Below are 23,223 nucleotides of genomic sequence, written 5' to 3'. Positions count from 1 at the left end.
CCTTTTCCAATCTTAACGATTCTGTGATTCTATGGTTTAGTGATGGACATGACAGTGTTGGATTTATGGTTGGACTCAATGATCTTAAACGTCTTTTCCAGTCTAAATGATTCTCTGGTTCTCTACCTGAGTCCAACTTTATCCCATTCTCCCTGAGTATGATTTTTTTCTTTAATAAAGTTTTCACATTTTTGAGAAGTTCAGGTCAGATAGATGCATCTGCTTTAAAACAGGGGGAATATAAGAATTTTAAGGCCATATTCTTGAAGCTCTTTGAAGTTAGTGATGTTCTTCTAGCTTATATTTCTGCAGTATTTATGCCACTGGCAAATTCACAAGAAAATTCTCAGGATTAAATCTTACATACTTTCTCAGGTGGTGTTATTACTGTAATCCCTCTAAATTGAGCTAGCTGCAAGATCCATAGAATTTGACCTATATGACTGGAGTAAATCAAAGTTTGTGATTATCTAATTTAGACCATGTCACCACCTACTTATTTTTTCTTAAAATTTCTCTTCTAGAGTTTCAATGTGATTTGTGCTGAGTAGTCTTCCTAGTTCTCTAACAATGGCTTTTTGCAATTTGACAATATTTTCTCAGTGTGCATCATAAATTTACCTAGGGGTAGAGGGTCAAGCTGGGTGAGGAATGTTGGCTGTAGCCTGAAACTGTTTCAATTAGAAGTTTTCTGTTGGCTAACTTCATTTTTAGAAGCCATTTTTTCTACAGCTTTATGGATTGCTGTGAACATACAGAGAAAAGTTTTCCAGATGAAAATTTCTCATTTCAGAAAAAAAAGGAAAATGTCCTTTTGAAATGAAATTACATTTTGAAATGTTTGATGATTTATTCCATTAATTCGTGACAAAATAGCAGTAACAATACATAATTGTGACAGACAATGGAATGCTATGACATGGTTTGGCTTGATACCATTTGTCATGAGTTAATTCATGAATAATGAGTGATACAGGGTTTTAGATTTTTTTTAATGCTCTTCTGTGACTTTGTGCAAAACTTAGAAGGCCCTGATTTTCATTTGAAGTTGCTGTGAATGAACTAATTTGAACTGTGGAATCTGCTCATAAAGAAAAAGAAAGTCTAAATTTTTCAGCTATCTCTTATTCTTAGGAAGTAGCATTCAAGGTGTCACACTCCAAAACTGAACTGAACAAAGAAGCCAAATTACTTAATTAGCAGTCAGCTAATCCATATCTGATCTTTCTGGATGCTTTTAAACTAGGCTGATTTTCTGTTCTCTTGTATCCATGAAGTTTCCAATGAAATCAGCAGTGTTCCCCAGTTAGGACCACGAATCAACAAATCCTATTTAAAATAATTGCTTCCAGGGGCAAAGTGTGAACTGCTCTTAACCTGTTGTTTTTCATTCATAGCAGAATCTGGTCTGTCACAGAGTGAGAGGGCAATTCATGGGCACAGCCTCATGGGAGTGTTTTATTGAACAATATTGACCTTTTCTGTTTATGGTTGTCGTGAAATAAATTCTTCAGTGACATAATTTCTGTCTCTGCAGCAGCACCTTATGTTAGTCAAACAGAAAGTTCAGCCTGCCTTGTTGTCATCTGCTTATAATGATGCTGACTGATACTTGCCCCTTTGAAGGATGAAAGTTTTAGCCTTTGTTCCAGCGCACTGAGGAATGAAAAAGCATAAAGTTCTGCCCAGAATGGGATGTTCTATGTGATCACAAGTATTTTTCATTACAGAACTGAAACTGAGGTGTAAATCTCACATTGGTGTAAATCAGGAGCTGCCCAGTTACAGTCACTGGCTTAGTTCTGATCACATTTTGTAAACCCAGAGTAACTCCAATAAGGTCAATGCACTTACTTTGAATTTCCTTGGGATCTAAAAGGAATTAGAATTTGACCTTAGGTATATTGGCACAAAATTGTGCAAATAAGTAAAGCAGGGTTGAAAAATGTTTTGCTTCAAAAAAGAACAAAATGTTAGGACCTACAAAGTGTTAACAGGTTTGTAAGAATGCAGTCAAGAAGAAGTAGGCACAGACACTGTAAATGCAAGTTGCCAGTCCAAACTTGGCATTTTTGCACAACTAAAAACTAAGCTAGCCATTTTAAAGAAAGGAGTTAATGCAATTATAAGGGCTTTTTTTTCAGTAAAATTTCTTTAAAAATATTCTCCCATCTTTTTCAACATTAGCCATGAATTCTTGACTTCACATTGCAATTGTGTATCTAGTTAGCTAAATAAGTTGGTTGCAGAAATGTTTGTGGTCGTGTGGTGTAAAGTTGTGTTGAAATAATTCAGGTTAAAAAATGAAATAAAAAACTCCCACAGACTGTGCTTTTGCTTTAGTTTACAATACCAGTGGCATGATGGTAGACCCTCAGTAATTTATTACTTGTTTACTTCAATTTCTTTTTCTCTACTCTTTTTCATCTATTCACACACTTTATGGAGTAAAATGTAGGCAAACCTCTACTCAGTTTTGTCACCTTTTTCTTTCCAATACTTCATGTAGTTTCTGTTTTCAGGTACAGAAAGCACAGTTACATTTAGAGATGCAGACAATTATTGTCTGGATTCTTTCTAGGCTGCTAGGGACAAATTCTGAATGCCTGATTATTTTTAAAAAATAAAATGGTCCACTTTTCCCAAAAAAAGCTTTATGGCATTCCATACTGCATTAAGACTAAGACTGAACCTATTAAAACTTTTGCAGTGTTAGAATCATAGCATGGTTAAGGTCAGAAGGCACCTTAAAGATCATGTTGTTCCAACCCCTCTGCCATCTAGTGACAGATGCCACTCACTCAAGTTGCTCGGGGCCCAAACCAACCTGGCCTTGAGCACTTCCAGGGACAGGACAGCTTCTCTGCAACATGTGCCAATGTCTCACCATCCTCTGTGTAAAGAATTTCTTCCTAACATCTGATCTAAACCTTAACTCTTTCAGTTTAAAACAATTGGGCCTTGTCCTCTCACCATCTGCCCATATAAAAAGTCCCTCTCCCTTCTTTTTTTAAGTCCCCTTAATGTACTAGGAGACCCCAGTAATTTTCCCTTGGAGCCTTCTCTTCTGCAGGCTGAACGCCAGCTCTCTCAGCCTGTCTTCATAAAAGAGTTGTTTCATCCCTCTTATCATCTTTATGACTCTTTTCTTATCCTCTCTCCTACTCCTGTTTTGTATTGTTATGCCCTTATGCAGTTTCTTGAAAACAAAAAGCTCTGAGAGATTGAAAGTAGATCACATTTGATTCAGCTGATACATGATATTGTAGAAATATATTTACTGTTAAATGTAAAATGTGTTATCCTTGCTTATTTGGAATTTTACAAGATTCAAAAGAGTTTAGTAGACAGATAATTAAGAATTTCTTAGTAAAGAACTTTTGCTTACAAGCCAATTAGGAAAACTCAAAACAGGTTAAATAGCTAGATAAGTAAACAACTAAATTCTGTTGGAAATTATACTAAGTATTGTTCTTGAGGGATAACTTAATCCATGTGCTTTAGAGTTTGGGAAAAACTCTGCTGTGGAGTTCACAGTGGAATGATGTAGACAGAACATGCCAGCTGGCAACATCCTCTTTCACCCTTGTTACCCAGCCTGGTCCCTGGAAGACAGTGAATTCCAGGGCAAACATGCACCCTCCATGGCTACATGGTTACGCATGGTTGTGCATAAGCAGATTATTGGATGTTCTCCTTTTCTGCTGGGCTGTATTTTTATGCAGTGCCTGGTGCTGACTGTAGCAGGAGAAAGTATCTCCTAACAGGCTTAGAGTCTGATCTAGTCCATAGTTTCTAGTTTGTTATCAAACACCTTTAATGTGGTTCTTTCTATCTTCTGCTATTCCAGGTGAAAGCATAACTTTTTCCTTTTTTTTTTACAGTTATTCTTCACAAAACCAATTCAAACTACCCAGTTTGAAGACTCTAACCCCAGAGAGAATCAATTTACAGATGGAAATGGTGTAACAGAATAAAGCACATTACCTTCCAAAGTGTTTCGGAAACTGTAATTGGCCATTTTATCCATGGGTCCAGATTCATACTGAGTTAGTGAAAGGCAAAATTCGACATCAGCTGAGGATGGGAGCCTTGGGGTCCTTGATTTATCGTTGTTTCCAGGATTTCTCCTTATAGGCCCCTCGCCTGTGGCACTGCATAAACCCTGTTGGCTGTTGTACTCTTCTGACCGAGTGCAAATTACCTGTGTAAAACTTTTGATTAGAGGAGTTGCAATTACAAAAAAATAAAAAAGAGGTACTTTGATGAATTTTTTTGAATAACACAGAAAATGTACAATATAATAAGTTTATTTCAAGAATACATATTATTTTTTAAGTTTCATCTGTGTTATTTTAATATAAGATGTTTATTTCACAGAAAACAGTCCTCTAATACAGTGCACATTTTGAAATAATACACTGATCTGTAGCTGAAATTACCCATGTGGACTAAGGTATCAAATCATTCATGCTCTTGAAAACTCACTGAGGCTAAATTCAGTGTTACCCACCAATGCAGCAGGACACAGAGTTAAATCTGCTGCTGAATTTGCTAAATGGAGGATTTTTGGCTTCAGCAGGCTACTGAACAAAGCCATAATCACAGATTTTTTACCCAGTACAGTAAGTGTGGGAAATGCTGACTTGAAATATGAAAAAAATTATTATGAAAATATATGTGTGTACTTTGTCAGGGTAAATGGACACTTACTTTCTCTATGTCTCAATGATGCTACATGTATAAAATGGGAAAATTTGCTGATGTATTTCCTAGAAATGTTGCAGAGATGAACTTATATCACCGACTGAAATACCATAGTGATGGATTTTGAGAAAGGATCTTAAACAGAGAGATGGATAAAGATGTAAAATACTGCCAGCCTCCAGCACCGTTTATATAAATGTTCTGGGTTCACAGACAAAGTCCAATTACAATGGCATAAAATGTCATTATTTGTCAGATGATCTGCAGAGGCTGCCAGTCCAATCTGAGACTCCTGGAAGAGCAATGTAGTTCAATGATGGGTCTATGAGAATGAAACAGAACAGCATCTCAGAATTCTCAGAAGTTTTTTTTATATTAGCAGGTAACGTTGAGGCTCTGAATCAAACTTAACTGTCTATTGTTTTGCTTTCCTTTGGAAAAAAACAAGTAAAACTCCAAACCACCAGAGATCCCTTTAAGACACAGGACTCTGCACTTAATCGATGTGGTTAATAAGAAATTTGGGTGGGGAAAGAATAGGTCTCATTAGTGAGTGAAACATCATAGGGGAGAAAACACCCAACACTAAAACTTCAACTTCTTTTACCCTGACGGTATAATTCTATTTCATGGACCAAAACAATGAACAAGAAGGTGAGTGAAAGCAATCATCTCTGCTTTGAATGAGATAGATGAAAAACATGAAATTCTCTGTTGAAAGAAGTGGGTGGAAGATTCGTTTCACCTATACTAGCCACACAGAAACTGTGACATTGAAGCAACACTTTAGGATGACCTCTGCAGTCAGAGGAGAGAGAGGCATCTCCTGAGTGTGATACAGCTCTCCTAAACCAGATTTCTGGTAGATGAGATGTACTTACCTCTAGGGGTGCCTAACTCTCTCCATTGACTAAGTCAATGAAATAAAATGAGTAAAAAAATCACTGCTGAAACTGTCTCTGAACTGCAGTTAGCAAGGGAAGCAAAATTAAGAGTGTTCAACTTAATGCTCTATTTCTGCATTAGGGTGGGATGAATCACACCCTGGAGGCTCAGATGTGCTTCTGAACTAACTAAAGACAAAGCCAAAGGCAAGTTGGTGTGCTGCTGAACTAACTTTTGAACAAGTGGAAAGAAGATCAGATGAATCCTTTTGTAAGTGATTTGATGACAAATGCATAGATAATGGTTGATGAAGCTGGTGATATAACACAGAGTCCTTAAGAACCTGGAGTTCTTAAATGATAAATTTCCTATAATTATGAATAGCATGGAAAAACTATTCTCATCTTATTTGGGACTATATAAAAAAGCTTATCAGAGCAATTTATCCTTAGACACTGCTTCATTAGCTGCAATCTGTCCATGTCTGTTAAAACTACTGAGGAGGCCTTGGAAGCTGTAGGTAGTTTTCCAGCAGAGAGTTGCACGAGCACATTTCCCGCAGAAGCTCACCAAATGGGTCAGGATTGTACCTCTACAAGGGACTCAGGTCAGGAGTGTGTCTCTAAAAAGTCTCTTCTAAGAATCTCCACCAAGAAAAGAGAGGTAGTGACAGGGAGAGGCCCATAGTTATAAACACAGACCATAGATAAACTATGGTTTGGTTTTGTGGTTTTATGGTTTTATGATTATTTTATGTTACTGAGTGAATTGATTCCCATCAGAAGGAAAATAGGTGGATGCTTCAGAAGAAGCTCTAGTAATTTCTTTGTTTATAAAAATGTACCATTCTGTTTCCCTCGAAGTGCATTAGTGATGAAGGCAAATGTGTCTTGGCTGGTGAAGCTCAACCTGTTTCTCAGTTGTTGCTTGGCTCAGAAACTTCCCACATGTGGATTTTGTATCTATCTCTACTATGGGCTTTATCTAGGTTCGTATCTCATGGGTTCTTCATCCTGCCATCTCCTATCTTTCATCATTTTCCCTCTGCCCTAGGGATATATCCCTATTGTGTCTTAAAGAGGAATCACATACTGTGTTCAAGACCCAATTTTCAGATATGCAGGCAGGGAGTCTTCAAGCATGAGCTTAAATATATCTCTGAACAAAGAAACTTTCCCCCTTTGTTCTGTTTATCCATTTCAGTGGGATTTAATGTAATTTTTAATGTCATGAGGCTTATAAATTTTTAGAGTGCTAATGTTTTTTTCCATTTATGTCTCAGTGTAGCCCTCATTAACTGTCTGACTAACCAAATTCATCTTAAATAGAAGCCAGATGCTACCAGGCACTTGGAAAGTCATGGTCAAGAAAGCCACAACCTAAGTTCCAGGAATAAAAACACTTGTCTGTAACCTTTTGCTATTGCTTTTTGTGAACTAAAAATTAAGGCCTGGTCATAAAATTAACCAGAAAGCTTTTCCAGAAAGATTTAACTTAGTTGATATTAATTATGGGTCTATCCTGAAACTATAATTTGCTGTTTTAACAGTCATGGGATGTGTAAGTGATAATAGAACATAGATCAGTCAAATGGCTCTTTCTGGATGTAATCTGCATAAATGGGTCATATCATTGCTTTCTTTTCCTTCATCAGGAATACTTTCTACTGTAAATGTGTTGGTTTAAAACATGATATTTTATTCCCTTTTAGAAGAGTCCTGAGCAAATTTCTCGGTTCACCCTGGACACATGTTCAAATCCCAGCTGCACCTGCTTGTGTGAATTTGCCAGTTCCAGGGAAATTGTTAGGAAGATACTCTGAGGAAAAGCTTATGTAAGCAGTGAGCAGAGCAAATACCAGTAGATGGCAGTCCAGAATATCCAGGATCGCTTCTGGACCTTGTAGCACCCAGTAAAAATATCCCTCTGTGCACTGCAGCTGAGATCTTGAACACAGCTATGCTGAGTGCTTCTTAGAAAACAGAGTGTAGAGGCTACTGTCTCACACCTGTAGCAAATGGGAAAGCCTTTTGTCTTTTAGTTTGCAACTGCATACACAGTTTATTTTGGCCCCTGTGCCAAAATAAAGGGAACTGCATTACAGAAGATTTCAGTGGTGTTCAGTCTTTTGCCTGCTGTCTTTAAATTTAAAGTTTTGGGGAATTTTGTGACAGATTTCTTGGGGTTACTTTTGCTTATTAGATCTATGCACACAAGGGCATTCAACACTGGTAATATATACCTAAACACGTGGGAAAAGAGGATTCCCTATGGTAGGAAAATAGGTGCTCGCTCACAAAGTGATTTGAAGTTCCTCAGGTCATTGGGGCAGTAGAGCCACTCAAAAGGCTAATCCACACCTCTGTGTCCTTTAGAACTGATCCCTTGCACTGCTTCTCCTCCGAGGCCACTGAGCTCCCCTCCAGAAGCTGTAGCAGCACATTTTCATAGTGCTGTGTTGCAGATTAGATAGCGTAAAAGAACCACTTCAGACTACAGTCAGAGGAACCATTTGACTTGCTGATGTGTGCCAGCCACAGAGATGTGATGTAGGCACTGCCTTCCTTCACACCTCCCCTCACCTGTTTGTCCTACATGAAATCTGGACTCCCGAGTTGGAGCCTTGGGTCCCATTATGGAGCCAAAAGAGATTTTGTACTGATTCACTGTCTTTCTCTGTCTTTCTCCACTTATTCTCACAACCTTGCTTGGGAATCTCATTAAAGCACATCTCTCACACTGGATTTAAAACATTTGGCAGCTATAAAGAGATTTAATAATTTCTCTTTTTTTTTTTTTTTTTTTTTGGGCTGCATTAGACCCTGGCATAATTTAATCCTAATTAGGTGGCATCCAGAAGCCCTTTACTCACCAAACTGGGAAAATGCAAGGAAATCCCCAGATACAAGCTGTACCTTGAGACCCTGTTTTTATAGGTGGAACTTTAAAAGGTGCTGCATCTGTAGCAGACCAGAAGGGTTTTAAGAGCGTTTGTATATTTATATCTGGTTGTTCATATACTGCTGAATATTGGCAGGAATGGAAAAGTTAAACATGCAGAGAATTTAAAAGAAAAGGAGAAAATATACAAAAGCAAAGCCTTAAGAAATTCTAAGAAACTTGTAAAAGAGTGAGGTCCTTGACTGTCTTTCTTCCCCTTATGGCACATAGAAAAACTGGGGGAGCTGTGAAACTCAAGCTAAAAGGAGATAAGACAAACAAGAACTGACAGCACTGAAGCAAACCTGGGGCCTTAAAGGTATTTTCTCAGCCTTCAGTAAAAGCTGGCTGAGTTTCACCTTTCTGCATAAAGGCAGCCCAGAGCTGAAAGGCAACCTATACCAAATTAAGCACCTCAAAATGGTGCTGGGGTGGAGTAGGAAAGTCTGTTAACAATTACTGATGAAGTATTCACTAGCACCTCCTGGTCTGACAGCTCTGCAGCTGTCTCCAAGCTGTACCATCACTGCTGCTGTCTCCATGTCTACTGTGAAATCACTCAGACACATCTCTCTGGAGGGAGATGGTGGGTTTCTTCTGCTGGTGAATTATTAACAAACCCCACTTTTTATGAAATCAACCTAGCTATTGATTTATACACATCTAAAGGTGTATATTCTTTATCTTTTACCTTACACGACTCCTGAACAAGCATGGCTATACACTAGTGGACAGCCAAGCATCCAAGAGCCCAGCTCCACTCTCACCCACACATGTCCACACATGTCACCACACTGTCCAATCCCTTGGACAGTCATCCACAGGGACATAGAGGCTGAGGATACCCCAGTGGCTGCTTCTGCTGTGCACAGATCATGATACCCTCCTGCTGCAGTCCTGAGGTGGCATGTGAAGAAGAAACTCTTCCTAACAGGAAATGTTTCAAATTTATAATTCATGTAAGTGTATCATTAGAGAACACACTTCCTAAACTCTTTCTTCATAGTTGCTCCATTTGGGCTCTTACTTTTTAAAGTGCCAGCCTGTAGCTGGCACCACAATCTATTAAGTTGCAATAACAAACAAAGCTTGTGAGTTCCTTACAATCCATAAGCAGATGGATGTAAGGCTTTTACTGATCTAAAAATCAAGAAGTGCTGGCTTCTGGTGTTTGTATTTCTGAAAATTTCTTGCAGTTTTAAAGGTAGATGTAAAATAATCTTTCCAATAATGCTGTCAGACAATTCAGCTAGCAATACAGCTTGCTGATAAAATGTACTTAGAATTAAATAACTGTGTCTGAATAGCTAAATTCATATTTCTTATGAAGTCATGTTTTCAGGTCATGGATCTAAAGTACTGTCATTATTACTTCAGAAGCATTTTATCACTTTTCTATTGGTGTAACTTGTTTCTCTTTTGTAGTAGCTTTGCTTTTGTGTAAGTTGAAGTGCTAAGGGAAATTTTCCATGCTTGCAACAAAGAATTGGCAGCAGGCTTTACCCCAGCACATCTGAGAGCAGCCAGCTCTCCATGTTATGCAATTGCTTCTCTCAAGTCTTAGGAGAGACAGAATAGAGGGAGTTGAAGTTGGTGGTGTATCTTGCTTACCACAACAGCAAACTGAAATAGCACTTAGATTCTCCAGCTTTATTTTCTTCATTCTGTGTCTAGCACACTGTGGGGATTCCCAGACTCTAATGTTAATAGCTAGAAGAAAGATTCTGCTTTTAATTTGCAGTAGGATTTTATGCATCTGCAACTTCATTGACTTCAGTTGTTTCTCGAAATTAGCTCTGGTGTAGAAGAGAGAAAAATTTAATCTCCTGCTATTTAGAATCATAGAACAGTTTTGGTTCTAAGGGACCTTTAAAGGTCAGCTAGTCCAAACCCCCTGCCATGGGCAGGGACATTTTCAACTAGATTTTTTTTTTTTTTGCAAATGCATTATTTTGAATAATTGTAGAAAAGAGCACTAAAACAAAAAAAAAAAAAAAAACCAAAAAAAAAAAAACCAAAAAAAAAAAAAAAAAAAAAACCAAAAAAACAACCCTCTAAAAATATCATGTAATATCTTCAATTCCCATATATTTTTCTGATAAGTTGATATGGAATTACAAAAATTGCTAAAGCATTAGTATGTCTCATGCAGTCCTAATGCTGAGTGTAACACTTGAATCATCACAAATAAGTAACTGAAAACATGAGAAAATCCTTCCCACCCACCCTAAAACATGAGCTAAGCAAACAAACAAAACCAGTAAATATTCCTGATAGAAATGCTGGTAAAAAAGGCAGGAATCAGAAATGTCACTTAGATGACAAATATGAGAAAAATGTGGATGGATAATTCACTCAGACAAATGGTAATAGCAGCATGTTGAAGAAAAAGTAAGGTGAAAGCAAGAATTTCAGCATGTATCCATGGGTATCCATGTTGCTATGGCTACCCTTCAATGGAATAAAGTATTTTCTCCTTTCTTTGGGATTAAAACAAAAAAAAAAAAAAAAAAAAAGAAAGAAAAAAAAAGGTATGCTTTTCTGCAAATAAGCATTTTACCTTTTTTTTAAATAAATCTAAACCATTTCCTAACATAGCAGGCGTTGTAAAGACACTTAAAATTCTAAAAAGGACACCATATTATTGATGTGCTATTCTAAGGTTACTCTTGCCCTCTTTTTATTTTGAATGCTTGCTAAAAGCATTCTTGTTAAATTCTTTCAAGTTCCTTCACATTTCTGGATCCTCCTCTTTTTTTTTCTTTTTTTTTTCTTTTTTTTCCCTCATGCTGTTTAGCTACAGAGCTTAGATAATCAGAGCATTCTGCAGCAGATCTGTGGCTGTTTTCACATTCAAGCTAAGGCTATTTTTGTTCCCTTTTGACTTTCTGGAGGAATATTTTGATCTCTTACTTTGTGCTACTCAAAGGAACTGTTATTCCCTATTAAGCAATTGTTTAATTTTGTATTCAACTCTGATAAAGAAATATCTTTACCCCAAACTCTCGACTGAAAATGCAGACTGTTCAATCTCTTTCATTCTTTCTCAGGATAAGACAGGAGAGCCATAAATAGATGGAAGATATTAGAGGGAAATGTTAGCATTTGAAGGTAAAGTTATCACATATTTTGGAAATTTTGAAAAAATTGTAACATTTTCAAAAGTCATTGAAAATATAAGTGATAAGAATTTCCAGAAAATACCTGGAAAATGTCAGCAAACAACTTAGGTGCTCTTACGTATGCATATTGACACTGAATGTGTTTTAAACATAGCATACCTTTTATTCCTGCACCACTTAACGTTATACAACTTGTTCCATAAAAAAAATCTTTATTTTAAGACTGTATTAGTGGAAACTAACTTTAAATGAGATATTGTAAACCTGACTATTTCTTAAATATATCAGTTGCTACTAATAAATTTTCTGGGTATTTATTACCAAGATGAAAATATCTTAAGAATCTGGACACAATTAATAAAGCCTTAAAAAAAACAAAAAACAAAAAAAAAAAAAAAAAAAAAAAAAAAAAAAAACAAAACAAAACAAAAAAAACCCCCACCTAAACACAACTACCTGACAACTGCATGTCTTTTAGAAAATCCTGCTTGTAACTTGCTGATTCCTGTGTATTATCTGTCTCCTTGGTTATCTCATCCGATATACTGTATTGATAGCTCCACTTGACACATGTAACCAGTGCAATTCTGGTTTCATTTCATCCATTTCCCCACATGTATATTTTTCACACAACCATTTATTCAGCTTAGTGTAGAACAGCATAAGATCCTCTTCTTTCTGACAATGCAATCTAATTAAGCTAGTAGAGTTGATCCAGATTCAAGTTGTTAGAAATAAGAAGAATTTTAAAAAATGGGATGAAAATGTATGTTTGTATCTGTGGCTGTATCTATTTATGGCTATGCCTACAAAGTTAAATATGCGCAGGAAATTTCTCAGGCACTGAGGCCAAGTGACATCAAATAATCCATGACTATGTCGATAAGATAATTTTAGTCTCATAAACAGGGTGTCTCTATGCAAACATTCTCCTGGGAATGGTCCTTGAAATTATTCCTGTCTGCGGGACAAAAAGGTATGCAACAGAATAGCCTAAATAGTTCTGTTACTATATCTCCAAATGCTTGAATTTAGAGGTATACACACCCTCTATTATTCAGAGGGCACAAATCAAGGCTAGATACTGCACAACCAGCCCAGTAAGCCCAATTGGGTGCTGATTTGTAATATGCCTGAATATGCCAGAGCTGCTTGAATTTGTCTCTCTGTGAAATCACTAAAACTGCCCAACCTCCAGTTGGGCTGCTGCTACAGAAATAAATAGAAGATAGACTTAGACACACATAATCATAGACTTCAACACCAGAAGCAACTGTTGCTATTGTCAGGATGGAGTGTGTCTGTTGCAGCTGATAAACTTTTGTATTTTAGACAATGTGGCAGTGATGAGCAAGAGACAAAAAAAAAGCCCTCAGTGTTAGAGAGTCAGTGTTATAGTTCAGCTATATGAGACCTTATCACTTATGTATAACTGTAATGTCACCATGTTTTATGGGCTGATTTGAAGTGCTTTTAATTGCCAGGAATCACTATTGCATTTGCCTTTTAGTTCCTTTAAGCAGAGATTATTTCTTCTTTATTTCTTTGAGCTACTGATGTGAATTACATAGCTGATTCTTCTCTACTCTAAAGGCTTGGTTTACTTGTTTGTCTGTTTGTTTAACATTGAAAGCAGGTTAGTTAAATTTGATAGTTTTTATCTCATGGATGGGAGGAATACAGTGGGAGAGGGGTAGAGTGCCTGAAAAGTCTCTGCTTCTATTTCCATCATTGAGTCACCTACTGTTTTGCAATGGTGCTAGAAATTTATGTGCATAAATCCTGCTTCTCTGACCTAACTGGCACACCAGAGTCAAGCATATTTAACCTGCTAAAGGCCATGTTTGGACACAAAGGCATAACTGTCCCCCTTCCACTTTATTTTTATGTTCTTAATTAAGCAACCTAAATCCTACAGTCAGAAAGAAATGAGACAAACCTAAAAAGGAGCAGCTCTAAATGAAGATAAGGTCCACATAAAATCCCATTTGCTCTCTGGCATTGCTTACTTTCTCTCCAGGAGTATCTAAGGGAAGGTAGTCAGGCTAAACCCCCATCTTGTGCACCTCACCTAAGTGCTTAAAATCAGATGGGATCATTCCCTTCCCCTTTCCTTGGCCGATTCTTACCTGCCAAGAGGAGAAAATTGATGCTGGGCTGAGTAAATTAGGGTTGGTGGGATGTCTGCCACCCATGTACTCATCATTGCAGACCTCACAGTCCTCCGCATCTCGCCAGTCCCAGTAGGGGATGGTGAAGTTCTCATCACCCGTTATCCTCTGGATCTGACGCTCCCACATCAGCAGAAAGACCCGATGCCAAGGCAGGAAACCGGGGGCTTCGTGGGCAAAATCAATGTCCCGCCACACATTGGACCCACCTAAGAGTGTGTCTCGAGAGGCATAATAATGCATCCACACAAAGAGATCGTACACATTGATGTCTCTGAACATGGGGTTGGAGCCATTGTTCATCTGAGTATACGTGCCGGTAGCAATAACGTAGTCCTGGCTAGGGATGTTTTTTGCCAAGTTAAGATAGGCAAGAAACTTGTTCTTCTCACTGGTGGTGAGCTGGAAGATGTTTCTTCTTGTTTTCACTTGCCTTTCAGTGCAGTTGGGCCCAGAGAAGCCAAATTTGCACTCCCCACAGCTGAATCCCATGAAGTTGCCTTCACACCTACATGTCCGGTTGTAAAATACAGAGGGCCAGTCCTCTCTGTCATCCACTCCTGAAAAAGGGAACTGTGGTCCCAGTGGAGCCTGGGAGAGAAGGATGTTCTGGCAGGACCCTCTGCTGGAAAGCTCCCCACATGGGGACCCATCTCCATCCCAGGGGGGACAGCATTCCTTGCTCAGCAAACTCTGCACATTCGCACAGGCTCTGGGGAACTGCCCAGTGGATGGCTGAAGGATGACGAGCAGAAAACCCAGGGCAAATAGCAGCATAGTGACAGAGCAGCAGGAGAGCATCAGCGTTATGCTTCAGTGCATAGAGCGTTCTCTCTGACCCCTCCAAAGGCCTGTGTATGAAAGGAATTCCTCCCCTCCACTGGGAATGCTTCACTGCTGGCTTCTGCTACAGTGCACCCTTCAATGTCCTTCCCCATTTCTACACGAGATGCATTTACATGCAAAATACACTTCAGGGTTAATCTCACTATCACATGTTTTAGGTGAAAGCCAAGTGACTTTCCCCCCACCCCCTACAAGTTTCAAAATACAGGCATTTATTATAAACTTTCATCTTCTGCCTAGCACATGATTGCTCTCTCCTGGCAATTGGAGAGGAAGTAAAATTAAAGTTTGGACACTGAATCAATTGTAAGTTCTTAGAATTCCTAGTTTGATTATATGCTTTAGAGTAAATGGTTGGCTAAATAAAGACGTGGCAGAATCTGGTCAGTTAAATAGGAAGAACAGGACATAAAATAAGACATAAAAATGAAAAAATAAAAAATTTGTGAGCAAATTTTTTCAACAGGAAGCAAAAATAAAATTTGGTCAGATTCAGTATGAGCATAAGGCAGAAGCAGAACAAATTTGACTTAGTGTTTTTACATTTCAGTGTAAACTGCCTTTCTTGGATTAGCGTATGGCAAAGGGAGGTGAGGGAAATAATATAGTTTTAATAAGAAGATAATTTTTGTTCTTCAAGAATTGATAGTGTTTTCACAGTTGATGACACACAGAAGTCTGCATGACAGTCTTCTCTACAGTTTTGTGGGAAACACAGACAGTCTGCCAATAGATTTTCAGAAAGCACTTTGAGCATCTGTCTCTGGATCAGGAAAAAACCATTGACTCCTGTTTTTCTCCCATCAAGCAGTTTGCAAACACCATATCTGTGTTCCTTACTCAATATGTTACTGGGCAGCCTCCAGACCACCCACCTCTTTCTTCTTGTACATTAGCCTGAGTAGAGCTGACAGAGCTGCATGAGCAGATTTAAAAGTTAGATGTTCTTTGAAGCTGCCCCTTGCAAGTGGACAACTGTTGTTTTACTGCTGGGCAAAGCGCACATGAGTTATCCATTATTTTCTTCATCTACTACTGCTGTTAGTAAGAGTGGTTTTCTTGGGTTTGTTTCTTGCTAAAAGCTTTATAAGTTATTTCCTTGTGCTTAGGGGGGGCAGGAATAACATATAGGCAAATGAAGCGAGAACTTAGCTGGGAAATGAGGTCTTTGCTGGGATCAGGAGGTCATCACATGACCATGCTGAGGAGCACGAGGTGCTTTAATCCTGTTGGCTTCTACGCCTCAGGTATTCCAGGGGATTATCCCTGAGTCCCACTTCCAGGGAGCCTGTGATGGGGGAGCCTGGAGCAAAAAGGACAAAGGGAAAGTATTTGCTTTTTCAAAAGATATTTCTAACGATTGTCTGGTGTTTACTATTTTTTACCTGATTCCCCTGGTTTCCATGTTAGGCTTGTAAAATGTATTCTATCATAGAAAGGCTACTTGTTTGATTTATTTTATTTTGTTTGTACCTGGCTGTTTGGGAAACCTTGCCATTTTATTTACTGTTCTTCCCATGGATGCTACTACAAAAATACGATACATGAGGAGAGACCCACCTCTGGGATAACAATATGTATTTTTTAATTTTCACTGAAAAGCTACAGAGATTGGGAGAAACTTGAGGTAGAGCCTCAGAGTGAACCAGAAAAGTCCTCAAATATATATTTATGCAGACAGTCATCCACACAAATATGTTCAATACCCTGTTTTAATATTCAAATGAGATTTTATGTTCAGTGTTACAAAAGAAGGATCTGAGCCTTGAGACTTGTCATATGATGAATTTCCGAAGCAGCTGGTTAACCACAGAATTCCCTGTGCAATGGTACAAATGAGAAGCTTTGAATCAGGAATGTGAGTCAGGAGCAGCGCACACCCCTCTTGCTGTATAGAGATGTCAATAGTTACTAGAAAGAAAACTCCCAGAGAAGTGAGAAATCTTCCTGAAGCTCACCTGCTGGCATGCTTGCAGCTTTAGGATCAGATTTTCAACACTGTGCTGCAATGCTAAACCAAGCTTCACGGAGGAGAGATGGCCTATGGATTTCTGATGTAGTTATGGATAAACACAAGGAACATTCCAAGAAAAAACAACAGCATTGAATGGGGGCTCACATTACCTCTTGAAATTAATTCTTTGTTTCCTTGGAGCTGAGTGGGCTGATCTTCAAAATATCCTGTCTTCCTATTGTAGAATGCCATGGAAATTTCCATTCTGGGCTGATAATACTGAAGCAATCAAGTAATATAAGTGGATTTTAAAAAATTCTGATAGCTGGATGGCACCATGAAGGAAGTATTCCTCAATATTGCTTGTTAATTACTTGCTAGGAATTCTGTGGGGATTTTAGGTCTAGTTGGTTATGTAGAGTGGGGGAAAAAAATAAATTTGGGATGGGAAAATGGAGAATAATTTTACTTGTGGTTATTTTAAAAGCCAAGCACAAAACTCTGGAGAAACAAGGGCTGGATAGACAAAGCTGATGCTGTTCAATTACCAGTGGAGATATGAATTGTCTAGAGAAAAAGACAAAAAAAAAATGGTTATTTGAGATCAATAAGCAGAAGAACATTTGACAATTAGAGAACAAGTGGAAAGACAGTTAGTCTATTAACCAGCCAGGAAATTCAGTCTGATAAACCAGTAGACTCAGATTGTGTGAACCAGTGAATGTTACCAGTTCAATGCTTTTATTATGTGGTCATGTTATTTTTGATCTGATACTGGGATACCTAGATACAGGCTTAATGCATCAGAAAAGAGACATTCAGACTGGTATGAAAACACAGGCCAAATGTTAGAAGCAACTTCTAGGAGCAAGAAAAGTGCTGTTGATCTGTAGTCCAAAGCAAGGGAGAAGAGGTGCTGATGCAATCAGAGCAATGAAAGTATAGAAACATTAGCAAACGGCAAAAGGCAGTCTCTTCCTGTTATAGACTGAAGAAAGCAAGGAGCAGAAAAATAGATACCAATCTATCAATCTACAGTCTGCACAAAACTTGCCTTATACCTGTCAGTCATGATGGCAGGACAGCATTCTAATGGGGATGCTAAAGCAATATTTCCTACAGTTTTGTTACACTCCACTTACACTTCCCCTCTGCTTTCACATCTTTGCTGAAAGGCAGCCTGACTTCTGGCTTTTGGAAGCATGCTGGGCAGAGTGAAAATTTTGGTATGTGGCTCTGAATGCTTTCCTATCAGCTTTCAGAGGAAAAGCGTCAAACAATTTCTAAGTACTATGTGGCTCATACCAGTGGCCGTGATAGCAGGCCAGGGCCCAGATTTAACTAGGTGGATAATATTGTGCTGTTTCAGGAAATTCTGAAATTCAGGAAATGTCTCTTCTAAGACCTCACTGAGGTTGAAAGCACAAAAGGTTTTTCAGCTACCTACAGGGAAATTATTCATGTTTTTTCTGGGTTAATGTTCTGCTAATTTTTCAAGGGAAACTTGCCTACTGAGGGGTCAGACAAGCAATCCACCCTGTGCACAACTAGTGGTGGAAAAAACTAAGGGAGAGGCAAGACCACCTTTGCTCTGTTGGGAGCTCTCCTGGACTGAGTCCCTCATCTTGCAAAGCTGCATCCTCTGCCATAATGACAGTTTCCTCACAGTTGTGTCTCAACCAGCTAAAACACAGTTTTACTCTTGCAGTTAAAAGCCTATGCTCTTCCTCCTCCTTTCCAGCGTCCTCTGATTCCAGTGACTTCTCTGCAAGTTGACCAGAGGAAGCTTTCTCCTGGGCTGCCCATGGTGCTGGGCTCATCTTCATAACCACCTGTATGTAACAAGTGCCTCTAGGTGCTTCTCATAGACTTGTCTTGCTCTATTTATTCAGCTCTGCAAAGAAACAGAAAAAGAATCAAAACTACTAGTAGCTGTGTGTTGGTTTTGTCTGTGTGCATGCTTTGGAAAACAGGTAATCAAACAGTGTATTAAGAACCATGAGAGTGACATTTAGCACAGAGCAGGTCTCAGCAGCTCTTGGTGGTAAGGCAAATACAGCTGCGCAGTGTCAAAAAACTAAATTTGGAAAAGGAATAAGAGAATCACTTGACTGGTACAGGTATATAAATCAGCTGGGACCTTTTGGAGGCTGAGGTCACCTCATATAACCTCTTCTGGACCCAGAGCAGGTAGGCTTCCATTAACCTAGCTTTTGCTTATAAGTAGAAGTACATCAAATAAGCAGTCCAAATGCATATTTTTCTGTGAAATTCAACCACACATTACTTTATCCTTAAATTGATCCTTTAAATACACAAAAGCGGTGAGGAGAATACTATAGTTTTTCTAAAGTGTATCTGAGAGATTTGCTGAAGTAAATAACAACTTTGTGGATGGCAAAAGAGCCTAAATTTTACACACCAACAGAATTTATTTTAAAATTATTAAAAAAAAAATCACAAAAATGTGATTAATGTGTGGGAAGCAAATGTGCCCTAATTCCCAGATTGCTACCTGCATATCTGCTTATTATTATAAGATTTGCAAACAGAGGAATGTGTTGGAATGGGCAAGAAGGAGATGACCTGCAAGCCCAATGGGTCCACAGGAGAACAATGTGTGTCCTCCTTCTGCTTCCCCTGCTCTACAGAGGGGAGATCGATCACATGGTCCTTCACTCCCAGATCACTGCAGGGAGAAAATGCAGATAACAAAGAAGACAACTATAATAGTTCCACTCACATTTCTATTAATTTAAATCTCTTTACAGCATATGAAAGATAAGGGGGAAAGACACACATTGTTTAGAATTTAAAAAGTCTTATTAACCTTCCATAACTGTCTGACACTACTCAAAGGCCCAGCTGCCTGAAAGACTCCAATATGTAGTCTCTGATTTCACCCCCCTTGCCTGCCAAATAGTGACTGTAATGAATAATCAAATCATATTGAATTTTACATTCTCTGTAGAACTTCACTAATTTTTCCATGGCTAAATAAATATATAAATAAGACCTTGACATTCAATTTCACTTATATGCAAACAGTGGAGAGGAAACTCTTTTACTCAGACTGCAAACTCTCTGAATAAAGAACAAAATGTCTTACTAAGACATTAGGCATCTGGGAAAATGGAAAAGTCCTTCCTATGTAAAATTATTCTGATAATAGCTGACAGTTTTGAGCAACAAAGAAAAGGGAATTATGAGAGATTTTTCTCGTTGTCCTTCTTAATTTTTTGCCATTACAATGCTGTGTGTTTGAAACAAGCAAAAGGAGATTTTTCTTCCTTCCTACAAGTCATAGTTAAGCTGCTATGCTCATTGTAGCTGAAAATTTTGATGAGTTCAGAAACAGACAAATTCAGGAAAGAATAAGCCACAGAATCATAGAACCATCATAATGCACCATCTCTGGCTCCCGAACTCTTTGAACCTTAAATTCCTTGAGGAAGGGAGATCGCTCCAGAGAAGTGTCTGTATACACTTGTTCTGTTCCCAGATGCACAATGCATCTGCCAAGAGCCATTGAGGGAGCAGGATAAGGGACAACAATGTCCTTTATTTTGATCATTCCTATGACAAAAGTGAATTAAATATTGCCCAGTTGCAGTGGTATCTTCAGCACAAATGTCACCATGTGTCTGGTCTAGATTGCACAACAGTGGATATAATACAAGACATATCTCCTTGATATTGGACAGCAAGGTCCTTAAAGTAGTTAGAAAGCAAAATATACAAAGATTTTGAGTTTATTTTACAAATTTTAAGATATTAGGCCTGCTTTCAACTTTTCAGAAGAAAAAGCAAAGATCTGGAACAAAAACCAAAAAAAAAAAGCCTAGCAATTTTTTGGGTAACTAAGCAGATATTGTTGAGGTTATTCACATGGATACTGTAAGCATTATTTGTGCACCAGTTATACGTTCTGAGAGGCTTAATGTACCTAGAAAAACATTTGGAAGAAATGAGTGACCAGGTGTGTTCCTGGAATTCCTTTTTTCTCCCCAGGCCAGGGAACAAAGATGTAGAATACATCAGAAATAAATTGTTTAGAAAGCAACTGATGCATCAGTTGTGCAGGGTGCTAAAGTATTAAATAAGAGAAATAAAAAACTTTAAGAAGTAATATGTTTAATACTTCTGACATAAGTGTAAGAGATTCTTGTGACTTTAATGGCTAAATTAATCTTAAATTGTCCCTGACCATCTGAGATGGACTTGGCCTAAGCAATTTTATCATTCCAATCTTTTTGTTAGAGTATGGTTTTGACAAAAAGCCCCAAATCACATAAAAATTTTGAAAGCCTTGAGTAGCAAGGTTAATTTCAGAAACTGTAAAGGATTAATTGGTTCTGATTACTGTGATTCAGCAGATGACTTGGGAGGTTGGAGAAGCAAAGATTTCTGGGTGAGTTCTCAAAGGAAACTTTATATCACACCTTCCATTTCTATAAAAAAAACATAAAAATGCTAAAAGCCCTCATGCTTATGCCAGGATCTTTTGTCATCTATTTTCTCAAATATAATAGATGTAACATGTTTATCTCCCTACAAGGAATATTTAGCTACATTATAAATTAAAGGATTCTATTTTGCGTGTGTATGCTTACTTGCACTGATGCAAAGTTGGGCTTTTGCACACCACAGACATGGACTGACACACCAACAATAAATTGCTACACTTCTTACATAAATTCATTGTCAGGCACAGAAAAGGTTTTGCTGGAAGCAGTGTGAACATTAGTGAATTTTGGGGTGATCTAGCATTAAGTATTTCCAAATTTATTTTGAACTTGATCTTCCATTCACAAATAACAAAGCCACATTTAGTGTTATGTTAGGTAAAATTCATTTAAGCACACAGAAGCTGCAGGGCAATATTGTGCATCCTGATAGCACATGCCTGGCCAAAGCATGACCAAAGATCTTTTCACCACTAAGGAGTGATAAATGCAGGGTGAAAGGACGACTGAAAGTGAGTCAGAGAGTGAAAATTGCTGCCAACATACATATGGTTACTCTTAATTGCCCCTTACACCAAAAATAAGAAGATACCAGTGAAAAGAAGGGACATCAATTCCTTTTGTATGAATGCTTTCTTGATGAGTCTGGGTTTTTTTTCAGTATTTTATTAGTATTTTGCAGGTGATGATTAAGAGCAAGCACTGGGCACAAATGCCACATCAGATTCCCCTATGGAAATTCCCAAAAACATTTGCCTGTAGCTTTTCTATATGAAGTGATGTCTCAAGTTTTCTAGGTCTGATATTTTGGGATCTCCCAGAACAAGAAGTAAGTGTCAGTTCTGCTCTACTTTTGGGACTGTCTTCATTTCATGAGGGCAAATCTCCTGTTTTCTATTGCCTGAAAAATGGTAGACTCCTTACTATTTGGTGGGCCTTAAAATTTGGATGGCAGGTGTTTTTTAACAACAGTTACTTTTGTGGGTGACTTTGTAATTGTTTTTGTTTTTTTAAACTGTCCTTGCATGCATTTGATTTCAGTGTGATCAGTATGTTTCTATGTATAACATCTTGGGCTTTGAATACTTTCTGTCATCTAGAGAACTGCAAATGGTTAATGTATTGGCATGATATATAAATGTGTATTTTGCCTTAATTCTCAGATAAAGAAAATGGGGCAGAGAGAAACAAAGTAGCCCTGTGCTGAGGCCACACAAAACCTGTTCTTAGTGTGTTTCAGAAATATATCAAAACTTGCAACAATAAAAACATTTAATTTTCATGAACATAATGCGGAAGAGAGCTGATTTGCACTTCCACATGTATCCTTCTACCTGTCCAGTCATTTCACCCTGAAAGAGACGACCGTGATAATTCTCTTTAATCCCTTTCAGAAGGTGACAATTTCTCTCCATCACTAGGAAAAAAAGACAAGGTAACTAGCCCAGATGCAGACATCTGAAGCAGGCTGAGATGTAAGAAAGGTGATCTTAACCTTACATTTAACCAAGCATTGCCTCCCCAGGGCAAGCCAGAGCAGTCCTTGAGCCTAGCAGAGGTGTAATGTGCTGCCCGCCAGTACAGCACTGGCTTGAATCAATCTTCACTGAAACATTTTCCTACCTCTTGAAAGGAACAGAAATAAAAACATCCCCGAGTGAGTTGCTGATAGAGTTGCCAAAGTTATCTATCAGAAAAATGATATCTATATGCCTATTCATTTTTGAACTGTGCTGATAAGTTTACATTAATTCTACAAACTCATCCTTACAAAGAAATAGGCTGGACAAATGCTCTAATTTTTAAATGAGAGTTATGCCACCTATACAGATAATGGCAAAATACAGATAAATCAAAGAACAGAAATTCCTGCAATTTCAGTTGTTTTGTGACTTTTATTATATTTCTAGACAAACTTCTGAAATAGAAATAACATTAGGAGATAAGTAGCTTTTCTAACAGTGAACAGTATATTTCCTACAAATAAAAAGGAAGTTCACCATTACCAGATATATGAGCAAATACATGACATGGAGTATTTCTCCCTTTCTAGAAAAATAGTATTGGAGATGTAAAGCAGAACTATTTAAAGGAGTCTGTACATATGTTGACTTTGAAATGCAATTTCTATG

The 23,223-nt window shown here is 38.0% G+C and overlaps 1 protein-coding gene across 1 annotated transcript in view; it reads right to left on the bottom strand.

Annotated features, from left to right (window-relative positions):
* The window catches only part of TYR (tyrosinase), a 42,091-nt gene extending 27,399 nt beyond the window's left edge, over nucleotides 1-14,692 (bottom strand). The window contains exons 1-2 of the mRNA XM_053935158.1: nucleotides 13,784-14,692; nucleotides 3,988-4,204 (exon numbers count right to left, since the gene is read on the bottom strand). Coding sequence (XP_053791133.1) covers nucleotides 3,988-4,204; nucleotides 13,784-14,626 — 1,060 coding nt within the window. The 5' untranslated portion in view covers nucleotides 14,627-14,692. The remainder of the gene's footprint in view (nucleotides 1-3,987; nucleotides 4,205-13,783) is intronic.
* Nucleotides 14,693-23,223: the final 8,531 nt, after the last annotated feature.

The sequence above is a fragment of the Vidua chalybeata genome, chromosome 2 (genome assembly GCF_026979565.1).
Source record: "Vidua chalybeata isolate OUT-0048 chromosome 2, bVidCha1 merged haplotype, whole genome shotgun sequence".
Taxonomy (NCBI): domain Eukaryota; kingdom Metazoa; phylum Chordata; class Aves; order Passeriformes; family Viduidae; genus Vidua; species Vidua chalybeata.
This window is presented reverse-complemented; position numbering and strand designations above follow the sequence as displayed.